The 22,003-nt window shown below is 32.0% G+C and overlaps 1 protein-coding gene across 1 annotated transcript; it reads right to left on the reverse strand.

The window, feature by feature from the left end:
* Window positions 1–6,008: 6,008 nt before the first annotated feature.
* On the reverse strand, window positions 6,009–19,311 carry Lcch3 (Ligand-gated chloride channel homolog 3). Its single transcript, XM_068771768.1, has 10 exons — window positions 19,211–19,311; window positions 15,710–15,810; window positions 14,870–14,937; window positions 12,506–12,651; window positions 11,885–12,042; window positions 11,215–11,330; window positions 9,869–10,037; window positions 8,908–9,159; window positions 7,179–7,364; window positions 6,009–6,187 (listed from the first exon to the last, which is right to left on the reverse strand). The coding sequence occupies exons 1-10, from the start codon at window positions 19,309–19,311 to the stop codon at window positions 6,009–6,011; spliced, it is 1,476 nt and encodes a 491-aa protein (XP_068627869.1).
* Window positions 19,312–22,003: the final 2,692 nt, after the last annotated feature.

Raw genomic sequence — 22,003 nt, forward strand, 5'->3', positions numbered from 1 at the left:
TCTAAGAAATTCGTTGCTAATACGCATGCGCCTTGTGATGCCAATATTACGAGCGACTTGTTGATTCACTTTTCATTCACGACGCACCATCCCGCGCATTCTACATTATTATCCTTGACATGAGCTATATCTTAGTTTTTCAGTAAAAGTTTTTATATATTAATATTAATATCAATTACGCCAGAATACGTTCAAATTAATTATGATTGGGAATAGGTGGCTAGACCTAAAGCTATTACACATATTTCGAATCACCTCGTATAAAGAGATAGTTCTTAAAATATATTACTTAATTTTTTTTCGTATGTAACTATTATTGATATAAGACTGGGCAATAACTTCTAGCAGCCAATAGTTAGTAGGGACAGATAGTAAACAATAATTACTTTTCATATGCAGTTATTCCAATTTTGACAACACTTTTTTACTATATTATCATTACGTTATTTATTATCTGTGATAAAATTGTTTTTTGATAGTGTACCATAAATTATATCACAGGAAACGAGCTATACACTCGTCATTTTTTAACTATCTGTAGTCTTAAATATTAACTGTACTAAAATTAAATTATAGTAAGTAAGTCATTTGAATTTTTTGCGTTGAATGCTATTGTTCTGATTTATTGAAAAATGTAAATTATTTTTAAATTCTTTTTTAGACTTTTTTTGTTAATTTCACTAGTAGAGAATGCCAAAGGCATCAGACATGAATGAAATATAAAACATATTTTTATTTATTTAAATAAAAATATGTTTTATATTAAAACAATATTATGAAAAAAATAATAACTAAAATGCAATTAATAACTTTTATTTATTTTTAGAATGAAATTGTAAGACCGTGTTGTAAAAAAATAAAAATGTTTACACAATTTATTGTCTTTTAATAAGATAAAAAAACGAAATGGACATGTAGAACAAATCATTGTATATTTATTTTTTGTATATATATGTTAGTAAAATAATGAACTATTTTAGTAGGTAATAATATAAAAATATCAGTAAATGACAGATACATACATAAATTCCGTACACATGTAAAAATAATAATAAGATATTGATATAAATAAGACATTCATCTATAGAACCTCACCCACAAATTGATTCGCTCGATGCTCGATTTATTTTTAGACCGCACCGCCTACACAGAGGTAAGTACAAATCTCATTAATGATATAAACCGAATATGTTAAGTATTACCGATTTCTTACTATCTGGCATAGCACTTATATAAAAAGGATAATAATAGGGAAAAAAACAATAATAAAATATTTCGTATAACCAGTATATGCTATTTACATAGATATAAAAACGAATGATTTAATGAACTCACCGTAATGTTTCGTAGATATAGACTGAAAATTATTGTTATTCTTGTGTTAAACAAACCCAAATAGCATTTAACAATTAAAACAAAATCGCAGCAATGTACCGCGACAATATTTACCGAGTACCTATGAAACTTCAGCGATCAATACAGGAGAGGGGGGCGGGGGAGCTGTGCGCGGGTCGCCCACGTCCGCCCCCTCACTCCGAAGGCCCTGCGCTCGCTGAAAGGCCGAAATTCAACAATGCTGCCGCCCACGGGATTGACCGTGAAACTATATTTTCTATATTCGACGGGAAAAGATTAAATAAAAACATTTCACCTCCCTTGCCCCATATATACATTTTCTGTGTCATTATAAAATACATTTTTGTCGCAAAACTACTAGCCGTTACTACATTTATTATAAAAATTACAAAAAAATACCTTTAAAAATCACAGGACATCACCAAGTTGACGATGAAATCACCACAAAATTCACAATCAATTAATGTTCAATAACACCTCCACTTTCCGATGTTAAATAGTCAGTGTTTCTATAAGAATAATTTTTAAATAGGCTACTTTATTTATTGAAATTGAACAAGAGATGTGCTCCCGTCGCCCGGCTGCGAGATACTAGATAATCTGGAATCTTTGCTCTCCCTTGCGCTCGCAGAACCCCGCGCAGTCTGAGCCTTGTCGATGAATGGAGACCTCCTACCCCTAGCTAGCGAGCTCCTATATAAATCCTTTTTATCGCTCCTACATTTGTACTGTATCGGCTACTCGAAATAACACTCAATGGAAATAGATGAAACGGTTATAAATATAGCAAGTTTAAATTTACATATTAAGCCTCGTAAAGATTTTATATTATTTACATACACTTAACGAAAAATCATCATTTTATTACAGAATTATTATTTTATTATTTTCATTGTTTTTAATTATAACATGTAGTATAATTTACGAGTATTAACATACTTGAAAGACGGAGTTTGAATCTATGAAACATCATTCAAAGACCTTCCGTGCAGCGAAAGTCTATGTGTGTGATCAATGTGTATAACCATTAAGGCCACACTGACGGTTCTGAAACGTGGTCTCTCATTTCAAACCTCATTGGCAAGCTCGCAATTACCAAAAGTGCCAAGGAATGTGCTATGATCGCTATTTCTCTACCAGACAGAAACAGGAACATTTAGGATTATACACAAACGACAACAACCGATATAGCCCAACGTATTGGAAAGTTGAAGTGGTTGTGGGCAGGTAAAAAAGCAAGAGAACTGATAGCCGCTGAAGCCCTAAAGTTTTGGTGAAGACCACAGACCGACATGCATAGCGTGGGACGCTCATAAAATGGACAGATGACCTTGATAAATTAAGTTCGGAAGACACTACAGGCCGCTTGTATGCTGATCCTATTGTAAATCTATAAACGGGTCACCCTCCGTATGTTAAACAGTGGAGGTTCTACGTCTGAAATTATGATGATAAAATCTAGTCCAGAGTTCCCCAAACTTTTTTGTGTCGTAGACCCTTTGCCATGTTTTTCCGTGTTGGGTAGACCCCCTACTTACCTGATATTGATTTCCTGTAAATTTCTAACTGTAGTGAAGTTTAGTGTTAATAACTTAAAGTAAAAACACATGTTAATTTATACATTTGTTAATTGAATTTAAATTAAAACTGCTGAAAATAAAATTTTGTATGTGTTATTTAAAAAATACGTAACATTAAATAAACATAAAATAAACTATAAATAAAATAACATAAGCATGAACCTGATGCTTTAATAATAAATTATCAACATTTGGCGTTATTTTTGTAAGGGTTAATCTTAAATCTCCTCGGCTAATGATGTCCAGTCTATTTCTTTTTTCATTAGGAGATTGGTAACAGCGCTGAACCCCCTTTCCACTAGGTATGACGAGACTGGAGAGTGCGACTCTCGGGTTTTTACAAGCTCAAAATGTATTGCGACCACAAAGCGAATACTAGCATCCTACAACTTACACAATTTTATAAGCATATATAATATTTTTTTTACTTCATAGGTAGTTTTATAAATAATGTAAATGTTTTGATATTATAAGATAGTATGATGCAAATAAATAGGTACTATCAGTGTATGTGTTGAGATCCACTATCGTGGACCCCCATTTTCATTTCATGGACCCCCAATTTTTTTTAGCTGACGTAGACCCCTTGCGGGTTGTCATAGACCCCTAGGGGTCGATATAGACCACTTTGGGAATCACCGATCTAGTCGAAATAAATCAGAATAAAACAGTAATTGACAATGTCTCAACATTAGTCATTATGTATAATTTAAACGTTGAAACCGTGATTTTTATAACATTACTTTATTAAAGGTTTTTGTGCTGTATATTCCAACGGCATCCATATAAAATATACTAAATAATCTCAACGCGAACGTAATGGAATTTATAGAAGAGCTAGTGCTACGAAGCTAACATACTAAATTCCAGATTTTTAGAGAGATGTCGCTAGTATCAGTGATACAATTATTTTACGATTAGGTTTAACATATATTTTGACAATATGTGTGTAAATTTAATCAAATTTATTTCCATATTCATTAAATAATATTATTGGTATTTAAACACAATATTTTTTACTTATTACTGTGGACAAAAAACAGACCATTCATGTTTACTTCGACATTATAAACAGTTAACGGGGTCCGTCTTATAAAAATCGTGTTAAGAATTTAAAATAAAGAAAGAGATAAGGCTTATGATGAAATTTATATATTCCTGAGGAAATATTATTTTAAAAAAGGCATTTTACATTATAATTAAGCATTTATTTTGATTTACTTCACAAAACTTTGTACATTAAAATAACGTACAGGCTTCCGGGTCGAAAGCATGATAAGTTGTTATGAGTAATTTAAACACTCGTGTTATTACAATAACTTATATAAATCATTACTGTCAAAACTGTAGGTTTACATTAATTACTTTCAAGCCTTTCTTTAATATTGTTATTGAGAAAATTTCGTACCGTAACTACAACTTACTTTATAGCCTGCGTAATAGATGGCTCTTGCATAAGTTTTTAGTTAGTAAGATCCAGATAAACGTAATTATTTTATTTATCAACTTTTAAGAATTAATAAAACAAGAACATGTGAAATAATCTTTGCAGTTAATTTAATATGCAAATTGAGTAAAAATGTTAGTTATATAATTTATGTTCGAGTTGTCAAAAATCATCGCTTCACGTCCATGTACGATTGCTCCATACATGTTTAATAATACCAGCATTCAGTATCTTCTGAGACTTTAACAAGGTCGTCTGTCTACCTTACGTCTTACGCTGAGCTTGCCGGTCCTTGATTTCTAATATTTTGTACGCTATGTCGCACTGACTCTACATCTTACCAATTAGTCTGGCTATGTTGGTTATTTTTAAGGATAATCATCAACATTATGCTATCCGTAGGACATACACAACTGGGCATAGGCATCCTTTAAAGAGTTTTAATAGGACCTGGTCTTTTTCCACCTGGTGTACATAACACCGCAGTAGGTAATGTTTTATAATTTATGTACATACGCGTCGTGGTCGGTTATTAATAAAAGTCAAATGAAGTTTTCAAATTTATTTTTATAGCTTTAACTTAAACTTTGGCATATTCTAGTTTTGGCTGCTATATTGGCCACGTTTATATTTACAGTGAATCAATACCTGTTATATTACAAATCGATTATTATTTACTACGTGATAATGTAAGTTATTTTTTTCTCTTCGATATCGTTTATCTGACAATTCTCCGATAAAACTACAGTCCTTAACATAAAAAATGTAGGAAGTAGCCAAGTAATTTAACTACAATAAGTTTTAAAATTAAGCATATTTATTAAGATAACGTTTAATCCATAAATTAATCGTAAATTGCAAATAGTGGACCTTAAGCATTTAACAACAATGTGGCATTTTAATAAATTGGCAGTTTTAGTGTAACATATTGGCGTAATGTTATTATCTAATTATAATGAGTATCCTTATAATATCTAAATATTTTAATTTATATTAGGTAAAGTAATATGTTTTGGCACTTATAAATATTACTCTAATAGTAACAATTATCGCTATAACGCTAATTAGCCCGAACGAATAAAGCGCTATTTCATACGAATAAATAATACATTGAAAGCACAAAGACATATTAATTACAATTTTTTATATACAATATGAAATATGTATATTATGCACAATTTTTACTCAAATTGGCGTATTCAACGACACAACTTTAAGAGTCAAAAACTTCTTTCCTACACCTACTTTGATGATATATATATTTTTATTTATATTTAGTCAACAATGTGTCATGGATACAAATGATAGTTTTTATCATTGTCACCATTTCAGCAGTAGAGGACATCCAGTACTAGACAGCTTCCCTATAGAATCAATTGAAATTGCTTATAATCAAAAATAATTTTATTGGTTAAGTTTTTTCTAGTATGTATATTTTTCATTGCAGGAAATTAAAAAAGTAAATCTAAGTGTTTTGCATTTATTTATAAAGTACACATGTTACATCATCAACAAACTAAAATTGACAGTAAATAACGCCGTATATATGCGAAAGGACCATTCCATTTCAATTAAAAATAGCACTTAATCTACTTAAATAAGTATAGGAAGATGTGTAATTTTTGTTAATCGAATATGTAAAATACCCAATACACAGTGTTAAATATAAGGAAGCAAATAGGAAAAACGACTCTAGAATATGTATCTATTACATTAACGTCTCGAATCTTCGGCATCGAAGCTTTGATGACAGTGGCGCCACGGCGGAGAGCGTGAATCACCTTTGGTTTACCGCTTGAACCATCTGAAAAAACAATATACACGTCAATATATCTATCAGCCTAGAAGAAGAAAACTACTATAAAAACTGGTTTACTGTTTATGCTTTGTTTAGAGGGAGACGTAACAGCATTTCATAAATTTGCCATGAAAGTGACAGTTCAATCGCGTTGTAGGGGGCAGGATACGCTGCTCAGGACTGAAGACACAGGATTGTAGGAAGCCTCGTTGCAATATATTGGAATTCGCCTTTACCGACAACACTCCTCTCCATACCTAACCAGATGTTAAATAATTCTACTAATACTGCTTTGGAAGCCTGTTCCAAAATAAGATACAAAATAAATACAGCGGCAGACTTTGGAAGGATTTTGATGTTTACACCTCTCGTTCCGAAAAATAAATAAAGTTTTTCACCACCACATGCAAATCAGTTATCAATTTATTTCTTTGAATAGATCGTGGTAAATGTTCAACTTGTTGTATATGGTCCAATTATTTTTGTTTTTCAAGTAACAATAAATTCTATCAGTACCACATGTTTCAAAATTCTTGCAAATACCAACAAGACCGGTCTAAAAGACGTATTGGCAATAACAATATTACTATTTTTATCTCGTAATGATTATCAAAAAAGACACTCACAGAAAATTAATGTCAGGTGAACGAAGAATAGTTTTACAACATAATAAAAGTAGTTTTTAATAATATTTTGTAAACTGACTATACTGTCTATTATTTTAATCAATTTATTTTTTATAGAAGAAATTTAATGCAATTAGCAAAAAATAAATTACAAATAATAATTTTTTTTTTAAATTTATATCCTAAATAAAACGCAATCTATTTGATTTGTTTGAGATGCGATTATAATGTGATTAAATAAACAATAAATGTAACATGTATGTAATGTATGTATATATGTAAATGTAGTTACATTTACATATACATAGTATATATATACATTTACATATACATAGTAAATAAAGTATCATGCATATAACATGACAACTAACTCCTAGAATTCCTGGAGTGCGGTCTCGTTCGGTAGCGCAGGTGCGTGTGTTCTCGCTGAAGGCGCAGCGAAGGCGGAGCTCCTGCCACGGGAGGCAGAGGCCTAGTCCGCAACCCCAGTAGCGGAGATACGCGCCCTGTATTGGAACACTCCCGGAGCGCTATAATTTCCTCATTGCTGTGAGAACCTGAAAAAGTAGAAACACAACACATTCAGCACGCGAAATTGAATGATTTTAAAATAAGTTGTGTTTTATTTGTTACGCGAAATGGTGTCGTGATATTAATGTAAACGCTACCTTGCCAAAAAAAGGAACTTTGAAGTTTTGGTTTAAGAACTTTAAATTTTATAAAATTACGTCTAAGTAGAATCAAAGCGTCATTTAACGGCATCTTCCACTACTGCCATCTATTATATCTAAATAGAGTTTCAGTTTAATGGAAAATACTTAGTGAAATTACAGGATCAAAATACGACCCATCTCTTTTATGTATTATGACGAATTACAAATGTGTGACTAACGCATTTTCAAAAAAAAAATCGTAGTGTAAATCGTCGTTATCTACCAGCTAAACTACGTCCTTTAATTCATATTAAGTCTGTTCGTTCGAAGTTTACTGTGACTTGACATTCTATTTTTTTTCTTTTCCCTTTGTATTCTTTATTAGTTTGATACAACACATGAAAATAGTTACGATTGTATAATGCTAATTGCAGTATTTAGGATAAATATGACGCAGTTAGGTAGTAGGCATTTTCAACGTGCGGGCTGTAGGTACAGATACTTTTGATGGGAATTACTTCTCATCACTACTTGACATATAGTTTAAGGTGAATAGATATATATAGCCGTAGTCGTTTAGATTTGAAAATGACGTAATTTTTCCAAACGATCCTTATTTTAAAGTTGTTATAAGCTTATATATTTACAGAGTGTATCGAATAATTTCACTCACCTATGAGAAGACAGAAGAAATATTGCAATGATTAGTGACATTTTTATGACACGAACATGTGAGGGAATTCGTATAATATATTACAACAAGAAAGAAACTAGTCTTTAATAATTCTAATTGTATTGTGCAGCGCTTATTTAATTTCGGTATAGCAGTGGCTGTTTAACCTTGACACTTCATAGATAGCGCTGTTAATAGTGGTGTTATGACGGCGACCATTGCGGTCGCCAGTCGGGAAAGCATTTGATCAAGTATTTGAGATGTTAAAGTAATCATTTAAAATGTTTCAGAATAAATTTTTAAAAGGAATAAAAACTTTAAATGTCGTTTCTCTGTTTTCAGGTGTGTTAATGGCGTAAAACATTGATGATTATTATTACCGACCAACCGTGTTAAAAGTTTTAAAAAATCTGTCTCCAGAACAACGCATTTTTGTTTATTTAAAGCATATACTTACATAGTCAAGAGAAATTGTCTATGCATACACTATGCACGCACTACTCGTAAATGAAACAACATAATTACAGTGTAAAATTTAAGAGTTAATATTTTTTTATATAGAATCTAAAAAGTAATGTGTACTTATAGAAGAGCGGTGTGTAAAAAAACTTGTAAAACAATAAATAAACTTTTATAACTATTTTTTCTTTCAGTCGGAACTTAGTTATTGAAGTTATTTAGAGTACGTATATCTAACCAAGTAAATGTATGAAGAGGTTTTGGAATTGAATATCAAGTGTACACTAATTTTATAAGGAGATAAATAAAGCTTACCTGTTGAACATTTTATATCTTTCTCCATGCTTGTGCTGGTAGACATTTGGTCACGGTTCTTTAATTTAGCCCTTTTCCGTGCCCGAGCTCCCCAATACGTGTAGTTTACCGCCGCGTACTCGAGTAGTGCGGCGAATACAAACACGAAACACATCACTAGATAAATATCGATAGCCTTCACATAAGAGATGCGCGGCAAACTACTTCGCACTCCAGTACTTATCGTAGTCATTGTTAATACAGTTGTTATTCCTGCAATGAATCAAAATATAGAATTCCAATTACTTATATGAATCTGCCACATAGCGCGCAAAACTAATGGCCGCTGGAGCCTTAAGGTTCTGAAGTGGAGACCACAGATCGGCAAGCGCACGGTAAGACGTCCACTCACAAGGTTAACTAACGTCTTTGATAATGTCGTCGAGAGAGAGGTTCTATAGGAAATTTATGGAAGTGATCTATGTCCAGGTATAGACGTCTTACAGCGGAAATAATAATGATATCAAAGTTGTTTAGTTTTGTATGTTTCGCTTCAAAAGGTACACACACACACATATATATATACATATATATATATATATATATATATATATATATATATATATAAATAAAATATACTTATTGACGTCAAGATATATCTATCACCAGATCTGGTGATAAATGTTCTAGACCCGAGAAGAATGGGCCACAAAATTTATAGGGGCTATATATTTAAGAGAATATAAAATTACATATTTTATTAACATAGAAATATCTAGTCTGAAAACGAACACATCAATCTTAAAGCGCGTTATCGTGTATGAAGTCATTTACAGTCTAGAAAACCTTGGCATTTAAATCTTTTTGTTTTTTTTTTAAATAAAGCCGGTGGAGCTCTCTAAAAAATATCTGGGATTCTTTAGTAAAAGCGTAAAATAGTTTATTCTGCATTTCATATTTTATACATATATGTTATGCTCACCTAGCGCCACTCTCGCCGACGTGGCTTCGTGGTTAATCCAAAAGGACACCCACGACAACATCACTATTAATATACTAGGTAAGTAAGTTTGGAACACGAAGTAGCCGATGTTCCTCCGTAACTTGAAACTTAGTGATAAGCGTTGGTACACGCCCGTCGCTAACTTTTCCTGGAATTTGAAAGTTAATGGATATCTGTGTCTAAACACTAAACAACATTATGTATGGAATTTGTCTGGCATCTCGTTTCAGAAATAGATCTTTATGTTTCGAAAGCGATAATTTGCAAATTAGTAATATGAGCTCAGGTGCGTACTTTTACATAATATTTTTAGTTTTTGTAAAACTAAATATTTTACTTTTTATTTATTTTTCGTTTATGTTCTAGCTGTCCCGACCGACTTTGTACTGCCAAAAGTTATTGATGTATTGCGTTCCAATAGAAAAAATAAATTGTGCTGACATCTTTTAGGCTGATAACTATATTTATAATAATAATCCTTCCACTATTTTCAGTCTTACACTGAAGGATCTACATTTTGGTTTAATACCCATACACTGTGTTCTCGCTGCTAAAAAATTGCGAAACAACTCCAACTAAAAGACACCCATTTCAGACCATTTTCGTAGGTCTCCCCCAAATATATCTTTATTATAATAATGAAACGTTACTACAAATTATTTACTTATAATCTTTACTTTTGTTTAAACAGAGATACTGCAACTACATACTCAATATAATGCATATTAATTCTGAGGCGAATGTACACCTTCCAATAGGGAATTCTTTAATTCAAGACCCGAAGAAATTAAACGAAAAAACAAACCGAAGATTTAAAATATCTTGTAACTTAATTTATATTCTTATATAAAAACTAGCTGATCCCGCAAGCGATGTTTTGCCCCGTATGTCATTTCTAGGAAACATTTTTTTTAGTTCAATAAAAAAAACTATAAGTGTGCGGGGATATATTCATAATATTCTAAGTCATGAAGAAATAAAAACAAAATTCTTGCAAAAAAAATTAAAGTTTTTTATCACAAATAAAAAATAAGGGTTGATAGTAGAGGGGTGAAAACTCAGGGTTGTATGTTTTTTTGAATGCTGTATCATAAAAAAATCAAAACAAAAAATTATGTGTTAAAAATTTAAAAAAATTAGGAGTGGACATTAAGGGGGATGAAAATTAAATGTTGTCCGATTCTCCACCCTGGCCGATATGCACGCTTAGATTCTCGAAAATCGGTCGAGCCGTTTCGGAGGAGTTCAATCACGCACACCGCGACACGAGAATTTTATATATTAGATTTAAAATTACTTGAACTTCTTTTCATGAAGTCACTTACCTTTCTGTCATTGGTTTCATATCCGAGCACAGTGAATTGTGGTAACTCGGCGTCTTCGACACCTCTCACCGGGGTTTCCTTCCAATACATAACCACGTCGGACACAGTATATCCATCTGTACGATAATTATTTCGTTAGCACTTAAGACGGTAGGTTGACTTGAACCATGATATTATTAGCTCAAACATAAAATTATGATAAAATAAACAATATTACTTTTTGTAGAAACTAGAATATTATTCAAAAATACCTTACAATACAAAATTATTAAGAGGACCGAAAAGTAATGTCGCTTTCTTAAGTCACAACGACATGTTATAAATTCACACGGCTACATTTTTAACAAGTTTTTATTTCTAATCAACAATACCTTGGTTATCAACAACCTTTTGCCATCTAGTATACAAATTTACAATGCCGGAGCGGTAAAAATCAATCGCATTATTTGTAAAAAATGCCGACAGAAACGACATCACTTTCCGGTCCTCCTAATACAATATTGTATTATTGTTTTGAATTTTATTTACAATAACATACAAAGTGACGTAATTAGATGTATTGTATATAATTAATTTCATTATATTATTAAAGTAACACTTTGACAGCCAAGATGATGTATGATTAGACGGTTTATGTATGAAAATGTACGACAAGTGTATGGAGTCACACAGCTTTCAATCTCGACGGTGCAGTTCTGGCTGTCGAGCGGGTAGTAGTGCAAGTCCATCATGCAAGCGAGGGTGGCAGTGAACCGCATCCCGTACGTGATGCTGCCCTCGCCTCCCAACCGCACCAACTTGTTGCGCTCCGTGACGTCGTGCAAGAAACTGAAAATAAGGGTGAATATACACTAAACCGATTTTATTAACTCTAGTGTAATTAGGTTATGTAACAATGGACGTTCTACGACTGAAATGGTCATTATGATAAAAATAAATATAAAATATGCTATTTGCAAATGTTTACTGACAATAATAACTAGATATAGTTAATGTGTCGTCATAATTCAAGTAATATATATTTTAAATTTATACGTTTTTTAAAAAAATTCTTATAACTTTATTTTTAATACTAATAGTTATTGTTATAAACAGCTTTTAAACGATTTTATCGAAAATCTATAAAGGAGGTAATCTAAGTCCTGCAGTCATTAAAAGTATAGTCTGGTAATAGTAAATCGTTTACTGACCAACTACCAACTGTATATTTAATATAACAGGAATAAAACATATCTAATTAATACATAAATTAAACTTCTCTTGAAGTATTGTGTAAATATCTCGCAATTACCTATTTTTGTCATTAGCAAAGAAAGTGTCTGGCACCCAAATCTTATCAGCAAAGTCACCGGACAGGGTAAGCATGTCTTCCGAAAGACCGAAGGCTAGCCTTTCATCCTTCCAATACTGGTTCAAATATAGAGTAATTGTGTAATCCTGTAATGAAATCATTGCTATTAATTCCTTCACACAAATATTGAAAAGTACCTGAAAAAACACATATTTCACCAAAATACATAGTTTAAATATGTATGTGTTTAAATAAAGTAATTACTTTGTTCATTATTTGTTCACTGATAAATGTAAATCGACTTTAAACTGACATGTCATAATTATTATCATCTCTCAACAATCACTGCATGGTACTATCTGTAAACATAATCCTACTCCTTACACTACATAAATTGTTGTACATAGTACAAGAAGCATTATTGTTACTTAATATTTATTAAATAAAAGTGTCACATAGAAGTCCATAGTTTCGGTTGCCGAAACGGCCCAGAGAATGAGCAAGCCGAAGTGGCACTGGATATCGAATAAAATAAGTTACGTAGACAAGGCAGCAAGTGGATGTCGACCTCTTCGCAGGCCATCGTCGAGTGATGTCAAAGTAAAGGCCTTCGATTGGCTGACGCAGCGCGATCACCGGCGCCGCATCCGTGTCAAGTGGCCGGCCTTGCTCTCTTTTTTAAGCTATTAAAAGCATAATGAATTACGGCGTTCAGCTTGAAAATGTGGAATTTTTAACACGCTCTTTAACGACCTCAAAGGAATTTTCTGTAATGTTGTCGAGTGGAGATTGTCAATGAAACGCCGCCGCTGTTATGTAGAATGGCATATGAAGTTATGCTCTTTTGTTTAACCTTCATCTTCTTATGTTTTCAATTTGTCTACAAAACACAAATAAATTTATCAACGCAGAACGACTATCAATTTATTTTTCAAATAATTTCAGTATGTTAACATCTTGTTGGGATTCATTGGTTGGGGTTCAAAAACCGACAAGCGCAACGTTGAATGTTGAATGAAAGCTCAAAGTAGACATTGTTAAAATCGTTGGAAGACGGTGAATGCAGGCCGCTTCCAACTGATCCTATTGGTAACCTATACGAGAGACCTATATCCAGCAGTGATCGTGCTATGGCTGATGATGAATATGTCATCATAAAGTAAAAATATTAAATACAGAAAAAAATGGTTTCTCTCTACTTCTATCTGATTCACATAGGTAAAAATAATAAGTAAATCGTTTAAAGCGGTTAATTAAAATTCAACATGAGGCTCTGTTTATACTTGGCTAGGGATAGTTTTGATATCGACGCCGGTATCGCAATATCTGACTTAGTAAATAAATGCTTTCTAATTCCGAAGCAATTTAGGTTAGCTTATGCTTTCCTGGTACAACTTTAATACCGTGCGCCTTCGCAAATCTCACGTATCCCTCCCTCCCTGTTGAATTAAATACTTACTCATATTATATTTGTACTAGGACTGTACTAGAATAGATAATAACAATTTTATTTAAAAATAAATGTTTTTATGCTTTATATAATTTTAGTACTTAAAAAGTTGATTGATTGGTTGTAGGTGTAAAAGTTTTAAATAGGTCAATGTCTAGCTCATTTCTTGTCTATTATTTATTGAATTTATTCTATCCAATAAATAACGCAACATTTATATAATAAGCAAAAGCGTTTTCCAAAAAGTCGGATTACTAAAAGTTATTATCTTTAACTGTAAGTTAATCTATCCCTGCAGACTTTGTGCCGCCAGAAGCTATTTACATGTCACATTCCAAGAGTTTCAAAGTGATTACATTGTACAGGTTGATTAAAAGTGGGTTTATTAAAAGCTTTAAAGTTTTTTGATGACAAATGGGTTATACGTTCACCCCTTAAAAACTTATACACATCTACTGTCTATTTTAATACCACACAGGTATAAATTTTCAGCAATTCTGCATGGTCATAATGGACATTCACTTAAATTGAACAAACTTCTGAAAATCTTTTGAAATATGTACGTAGAAAAGGATATTGTAAATATCATTTACGGATAGTGTGTCAAAAATTTTGTTGCGGTGTCATTAAAAAAAATGGAGATCTTGAGTACAATAAAAAATAGGTATTTACATTAGTATATTACAACCATCTTTTGCAATAAAGCAGTGTAAAATCCAAGTTGAAAAAAAGGAAATAAAAGCACATTGTCTCTGAAAAGAACTGCATTCATTTATGATATTCAACTTCCATGGTGCCTTCTGGAAGAAGAACTCTTTATAATTTAAAAAACTGGTTATCTTCAAAACTGTTCAAACCAATTTTTTGGCTGTATTTATGTAATGTGTTAAATAAATTTATAAGAAAAAACTTACCATGTTAACTTCCGAAATGGCGTCGAAACTGGCAATTGTTAGGTCCATCCCAACGTACAACGGATCTCCTACAGCATTAAAAACAACTAAGCAAACATATACGTTCTTCCAGCTTTATCTTCATCAGTGAATTCTGACCGATCTGCGATTATCATCTTTTTACCACTTTTTTTCAAAAACGGTAAGTTTCGATAAATAATCATAAATGAATACAAGGATTTGGATTGTGGAACTTGTGTGGAACCCAAACGTCGAGCTTTTTTACAGGTACAATTTTGACAATAAAATTCTAGAATTGAAAACGATTAAACGAACTTGTGGCATTCGGACTGCATTAAAAACGGAAATGTTCCTTTTTATGTTGTATTATTTTCTGTTATTAGAAGCAAAATTATAGAATTTTCCGAATTTCTTTATTAGATTCGCTTATTTTGGCAGAAAGAAACAAAGGAAAAATAAATCTTAACAACTCTTCACAAACTAATTTCTCTTGCTAAATGTTACTCTTTTTTTTTAAACCAGCCAGATACAAATTTTACAACCAAAGAGATATTATTGCAAGATTATGGAAAAAATAGGAAAACACGTTTTCTCCGATCTGTTATAATTTAAACAAAATAAATATTTGTATCAGGAATTCAATGGATACTCGTTGGAGCAGACTTCATAAATTGTGACCGAAAAATTAACTAACCTAGTTCGCATTCGATCATCGTATTTCTGGTGAACTATGCTTTCTGTATAATAATATTAATAATTAATATGATAATGTACATTATTAAGATAATAATATAATTTTTATATAAACGTCATTGAATAAAAAATGGTACATAGTCTTACCGCCAAAGTTGGGGCGAAGGCGTATGTCGTAGCCGTCCAGTATCCGGGACACGGTATGTGTGACGTTTTCTAACCGGTCCACCGCTACCGCTCGCTCCAATCTAACATAAAACATTATATTAATAGGTTTCATCATGTATTCTTATGTCCCCAAGATGGGGCAGAAGGCGTCCACAGTACGTCGCCATCCCGAGCAGTCCTGAGCCTCGCGCTTTACTTCGCTCTACGTCATTCCAACTGCCTTTACTTCTGCAATGATCATCCGCCGCCAAGTTTGTTGTGGGCGGCCAACTATATGTATATATATATATATATATATATATATAATGTAATTATAGATAATATATACATATAATTACCTATACGTATTTGACGCATAATGAATATACAGTATTCATACTTAAAGATGTATAAATATCAATTAAAAAAAATATTTTTTTTTCTTACAAAGTTTATGATTAGACTAAGTAAAGACATGTACTATTATAATAGAGGATATAGTTTAAAAAATCTTTAATAGCTGGGACCATTTTAAAATTAAATCCTTCATCACAATATGATACAAAAGTTTCGTTTCAACTCCGTTATTTATTAAAATTAGAACCTCACACTCTTTTTAACCAACGGCCTTCTCACCCGCGGGCTTTCTGCTCGCGAGACTCTCCCGTCGAACTGTAAGGGCCACCGGGCCAACAGCGTACTACACATTTAATTAAAGAAAGCAACGACATAACACACATACATATAAACATCTCTTCAATTACAACTACAACACCTAAAATTAAATTTTCTTTTACTCTTTACTGGATAAATAAATGGAGTGAGGGTAGTGAAAAATGATACTCTATTTATTTCCATGTCATTATGATTATTTTGTGTTGTGTTTCTATTACCGAGTTCATTCACATAAGGAATTTATAAGATGATATTTCAATAGACATTACAAGTTCGAATTTGCGTTTACTGACGAGGTCTTCCATCATAAATGCAATTAGTGAAAGCTATTTGTCAACGTTTTTATATTTAATAAAATTACAAAAATTACAAATAATGCGTGCTTTAGTAAAGAGTACAGTAAAGTGAAATATGTATAATTATGAGATTTTTACAAAAAGATGAACGAAATCATCAAAGTCGTCCATCAAGTCGATAACATGAGTTATGATGTGACCAAAGGACACAGTGATTGTTTTCATATGTATGTATTTATATAAAAAGATAAATAAATATTTTCGTAGTCTGGCACGCTTAGGCACTAAGATAACTCATACGGGTTAGAAGTAATTGTGTACTCTCAAATTACTCGAAAATAAAAATAAAATTCTTAAATTAAAACGATTACCTAGTTTCGGCAATTTCCAACCAATTGACAATGTCTCTTTAATAAAAACAGATTGATTGAAAATTGACGTTAAGGATTTTAGTAACGTATCCTTATTGCAATAAAAAAATAATACACATAATTAACATTATTCAGCAGTTTTAGCCTAGCGATAGAGGACTGAAACTTGCGATCGTAACACGCGAGATACAATCCCCAGGATACAGTTTATAATAACTATTAACACTGGGCAATAATTATGCAGGATTTTCATTGCTCACGAACAAGTTTGTAGAGGAAGGACAGCAGCGTCCTATGCCCCTACTATACACATACCACACTGCGATCGCCAACCCGCCTCCCAAGCGTGGCGATTATGGTATCTTTGGGGATATCAATGATATCTTTGGGGCATGCGTCTTACAGTGAACGTGTATGGGCTGAAACGATGACGACGCATTATTGAGCTTCAATGTATAAACTAATTTTTTTTTGCATGACAATGGACATTTGTTTGTTCTTGTTTTTTAACCAGAATTATTAGAAATCAATTTAGTATGATCGGTATTACTTTGAGGAACTAACAACGCATACACGTCGTTTATTTACATTTGAAATTGCCTGATGCAGAGAAAATCTTCGCAAATTAAAAATCAAAGCTTGCGTTATTTGCTTGACTACGGACGATATTTATTTCACAAATTTATCACCTTAGTAGTATTATAGTAGCTTTAGATTTGGTGAAAGAACCATCTGAAATCTTAAATTAAAATTCACCACGAATTAGTAAGTTTTCAACATAGACCAAAACTTTGATAATTTTCAATAAAACTCACTTTTCAGAATTTCTTTATCTCTTTTCTATAACTTGATATGTAGTCGTAAGGATCTTTCATCTTACGGATACTCCTTTCGGACCAATGACTCGCTTTTACATTGTAATTATCAGATACAAAAACTATTTAAAGAAAAAAAAACGAAATTACTGTTATGTACAGAGTCCAATTTTTCATCATAAGCTGAATCGGTAATTATTATACGGGTCATTGATATTTACATATTTTATTGCATTGATTACAAGAACTAATATTTCTTTTTAAAGTTACTAATTAAGTAGTTTTTGAATCAAATAAATTACAATACATAGTAAATTTTATGTTCATAAGCTAAATCGACAATTATTATACGGTTGATTTACATTTACACAACTTATTACAAAAATTCGTAACATGCAGTATATCAACTTGAGGTTCTAAACTAAAGGAACATAATCTTTACATCAAGCTTATTATTTATAATCATCACCCAAATATTATTTACGTAAAATTTTACTAATTAAGGAGCGCCTTGGGGTTTAGATTTAATATTACATTTTAATTCTAAAAGCTTTTTTAAAAGTTTTATCAAATTACTTTTATTTTTTTAGCTTATTACGTTTTTTAACGTTTTTTTTTTTAATTTACTTAATATCGTATTAATATAATTATTAAAACAGTTCATTTAAAATATTAAATAATGGGACTAAGGACTAAAAAGAAATGGTAAAAAATATTTTACTATACACGTTTATACGCCAGAAAGGTCGATCTCGCATGCAACCCGTCGGCCGGCGGAATGTTCGTTATGATGTGCAAATACAGCTAGAACGTATTTTTCCTTATTAAATATGTACTCTTTTAACTTGAAATATTTTTGTAAAGTTATAACTTTTCGTTATAACATTTCGTACATACCATTAATGTGTTATTAAAAATATTATCATCTCTTCACTTTAAATTGCAAGGCGTGTTAATTTTGCGACAGAAAATTTAAGACCAATAAAAATTTAAATTACAAAACAAAACAAAATTATGGTATTACATTTTACATAATTTTTAGTAATAGTGCAATTATGGCCAACAGAGATTGATGATAAACAATTAGAAAGTATTTTTTTAAATATTTTAAACATGATTTAAACCTTTTTTGAAAAGTAATAACTTTTATAAACAAAATTAATTTGTAATAAAACCTTTATTGTATTTAATACAGCATTTAACTTAAAGTATAGACGACTTTTTAAATTTTAGTCGAATGGCATTTATGTAAAAATTATGGTATTATAAACTTTAACATAAAATTTTAATGATTAACGTAAGTTTTGTAAAATTAAAATGTAGGTGGGTTGTGGTTCAACTTACTGTGCTTGCGTCAAAGTGATTACGAGCGGTAACATTACGCGCGCGATGAGTTTCGCGTAAAGTTGGTGAGCGCGCGCGCGGGGCGTGCAGAGCGCGCTCATCGCGCCACACGAACACCCTGCTCACGGATCATCGCTCAACACTGCACTACCCTGGCCTCTACCCCTTAGCTCCCGCTCTATCCGCATAGTAAGTTAAAAAATTCGACAGTAAAACCGGACGCGAGCGAAGTTATCGTAAACACGATCGCAATCAGTTGCTAAAGTCGGCGTGAGCGACCGCAGCGGTTGCGAAGCGCGGAGTGGGTTCGCGCTTGCGCCGCGCTCCCTCACAATGCTACTCCCTCAACGCTTTTTAGCATCGCGTATCGCTGGAAGAATATCGTCCCGCCCAAATCTATCTCAATGCCGATGTACAAACCCTATAAGCTGCTTAACTTTTTTAAACATGCTTCTACCATATATGATTTATTTCTTTGCAACTGCTAAAACGATAACCTTTCTTGAATAAATACCTTTAGTAACTGGAAGCCTTTAAATTGATTTACAGATTATCCAATTTGAGTTCATGGATTTAAGATATTACTTACATAAGCTATGGTTTTTCACTTAAAAATAGATATCAGCCGGTAAATTTAGAATTATGAGATGAAACTTAGGTATCATTCATAAACAAACTAAATATTTTCTTTAAATTTAAATTATGTGTATTGATGGAATTTAAAAAAGGCTACACACCTTTATATTATGTACCTCTACATAACAGAACCTTTATGGTACTAACAGCAAAACTATGTATTATTTGTTTATTTGCGATAACTTTTAAATGGCCTTCTTATGTTTTTGTTCTCTTGTTATTAATTAATCTAGCTGTAAATTTTCCGGAAATAAGAAATAAATAAAATAAAGATAAGATATTAAATGAAATATTATTATAACCGGACGAAGTAAGTTTTTAAGCTCGGATTATATTCTTCTCATTATGGAAGCTCATACAGGGGCGTTATGAATATAACTTTAGATATGCTTCGCTAATTGATTCAATATAAATTATCTCATCATAAGTCGTTAATTATGAATTTTGCGTCAGTGAAATTGCTACTATGTTAATCATGAGAGATTGTCGTTGTTCGTATAGGTAAATATTTGACACATTATTAGTGGGGAGTCTATTTCCTACCGTTAAAATATTTTCTAAATATATTGATACAGTAAATTCAATTATTAGCCACGTTTAAAGAAAGCTGCCCTTTCTAACGTATCTTACATAAGTATATGCGAAAATACCACACGGACAACTTTCCGTGGTGACAAGTTTGAGATATGACTATCTTTGTATAGTAATATATATAAAATATGAGCATATTACAGAACCGATCATTTCGCGTTTCTTGCAAAGAGCTATAAAATTTCAAAGAAATTGATTTTAATATTTTTTTTCCTATTAGGTTTATATATTTCTTTAATACTATATAATTTGTACAATGCAAAGGTCTGAAAACTGTCGAAAAAACCTGTCCGCATTAAGGATTCCTAATTACATAAATCTCACTAGTATACAAAAATATCCATATATTTTTATTATTAAACAAAATATAGACCGTATAACTAGTGAAAAATATCATTCTTTTATTGCTTTTGAAAATTTGATTTAGAATAAACATGGCAGAATACATTACCGCTGAGGCCTTAAGTTTCTGGAGAAATAACAATATATTTAAAAATTCGCAAATCTGCAATGTAACAGTACTATAGAGTTTTACATCATCGTCATCTTCACAATTTCATCCATGAGAAGTCCACTAGTGGACATAAACCTCCCTCATACACTTTTAATATCATCGATTTGAAGTGTCCTGCATCCAGCGTTTACCGATGACCTTTAAAAGATCGTTTATTCGTCTTGTGAGATATTTATAGATAATCACCAAAAATGTTAGTTAAAAATATACACAAAATTCATAAAAACGTCAAATCATGGGATACGTTTCCATGTACAGATAAAGATGATGTATGATGACACTTAAATGTCTCGTTTGATAATAATATAAATATTAAAGTTATTTCAAATGTGATAGCATCGTACGTGGTGCGGGAAGTGGCTCACTACGACATCTACGTGCGCTCAGGTGCGGATGTTATTTGTTGGCGTCGGTCGCGTCCGCCCTCAGATTAGTTGACGCTACGGCGCGCAACTCGCCGCCTTACATACGGGCATCCTGCGACATGGATGAAACGTGATTACGTTTAATTCTTTCATTCATTATTTTTAAATTGTTTTACGGAATAAAATCCTTTTCTTCTTTAAAATTCAATGAAATAACGTTAGATAGTTGTATGTAGCGTTTTTAAAGTCATACATATACAAGATGATTTAGTATAAATGTAAAAGCTTTCAAAAATCGCATTTTTCTAAATTCGGATTATCACTTATTAAAAACTAATTATTGTTTACAATCTGTACTTGCAGACTTTGTATAACCAAAAGTTATTGGCTTGTCGCATTTAAATAGAAATATATCATACTTCAGAGTGATCACAGAATGATACAAGTGATTGCAAATAGATGTATTAGCTTTAATGCTGTGGTATATCGCCGTCGTCGTTTCAGCCATCCATCCTCTACAAACTTGTTTGCGTAGAGGCAATGCTATAATTAATGCACAAATTGTGAATTATATAAGACTGCATAACGGGAATCGAACCCACTACCAAAGATGGCAAGTCTCAGTCAACTACCGCTGGGCTACCGCTGCTACGTATTCAATTCAATGTGCTATATGTTCACCTCTTT

This window comes from Battus philenor, unplaced genomic scaffold (assembly GCF_028537555.1).
Source record: "Battus philenor isolate CCGP_79_NKW_IND1 unplaced genomic scaffold, ilBatPhil1.0.hap1 SCAF_4, whole genome shotgun sequence".
NCBI classification, from domain to species: Eukaryota; Metazoa; Arthropoda; class Insecta; order Lepidoptera; family Papilionidae; genus Battus; species Battus philenor.

What these genes read in the sequence shown, in the direction of transcription:
- Lcch3 (XM_068771768.1), bottom strand. Translation starts at nt 19,311, where the DNA reads ATGAGCGCGCTCTGCACGCCCCGCGCGCGCGCTCACCAACTTTACGCG. An exon ending in ATCACTTTGACGCAAGCACA is followed by an intron (nt 15,811 to 19,210) that starts GTAAGTTGAACC and finishes GTTTTATGTTAG; the next exon opens with ATTGGAGCGAGCGGTAGCGG. An exon ending in AGATATAAAATGTTCAACAG is followed by an intron (nt 7,365 to 8,907) that starts GTAAGCTTTATT and finishes CTACTTTTTCAG; the next exon opens with GTTCTCACAGCAATGAGGAA.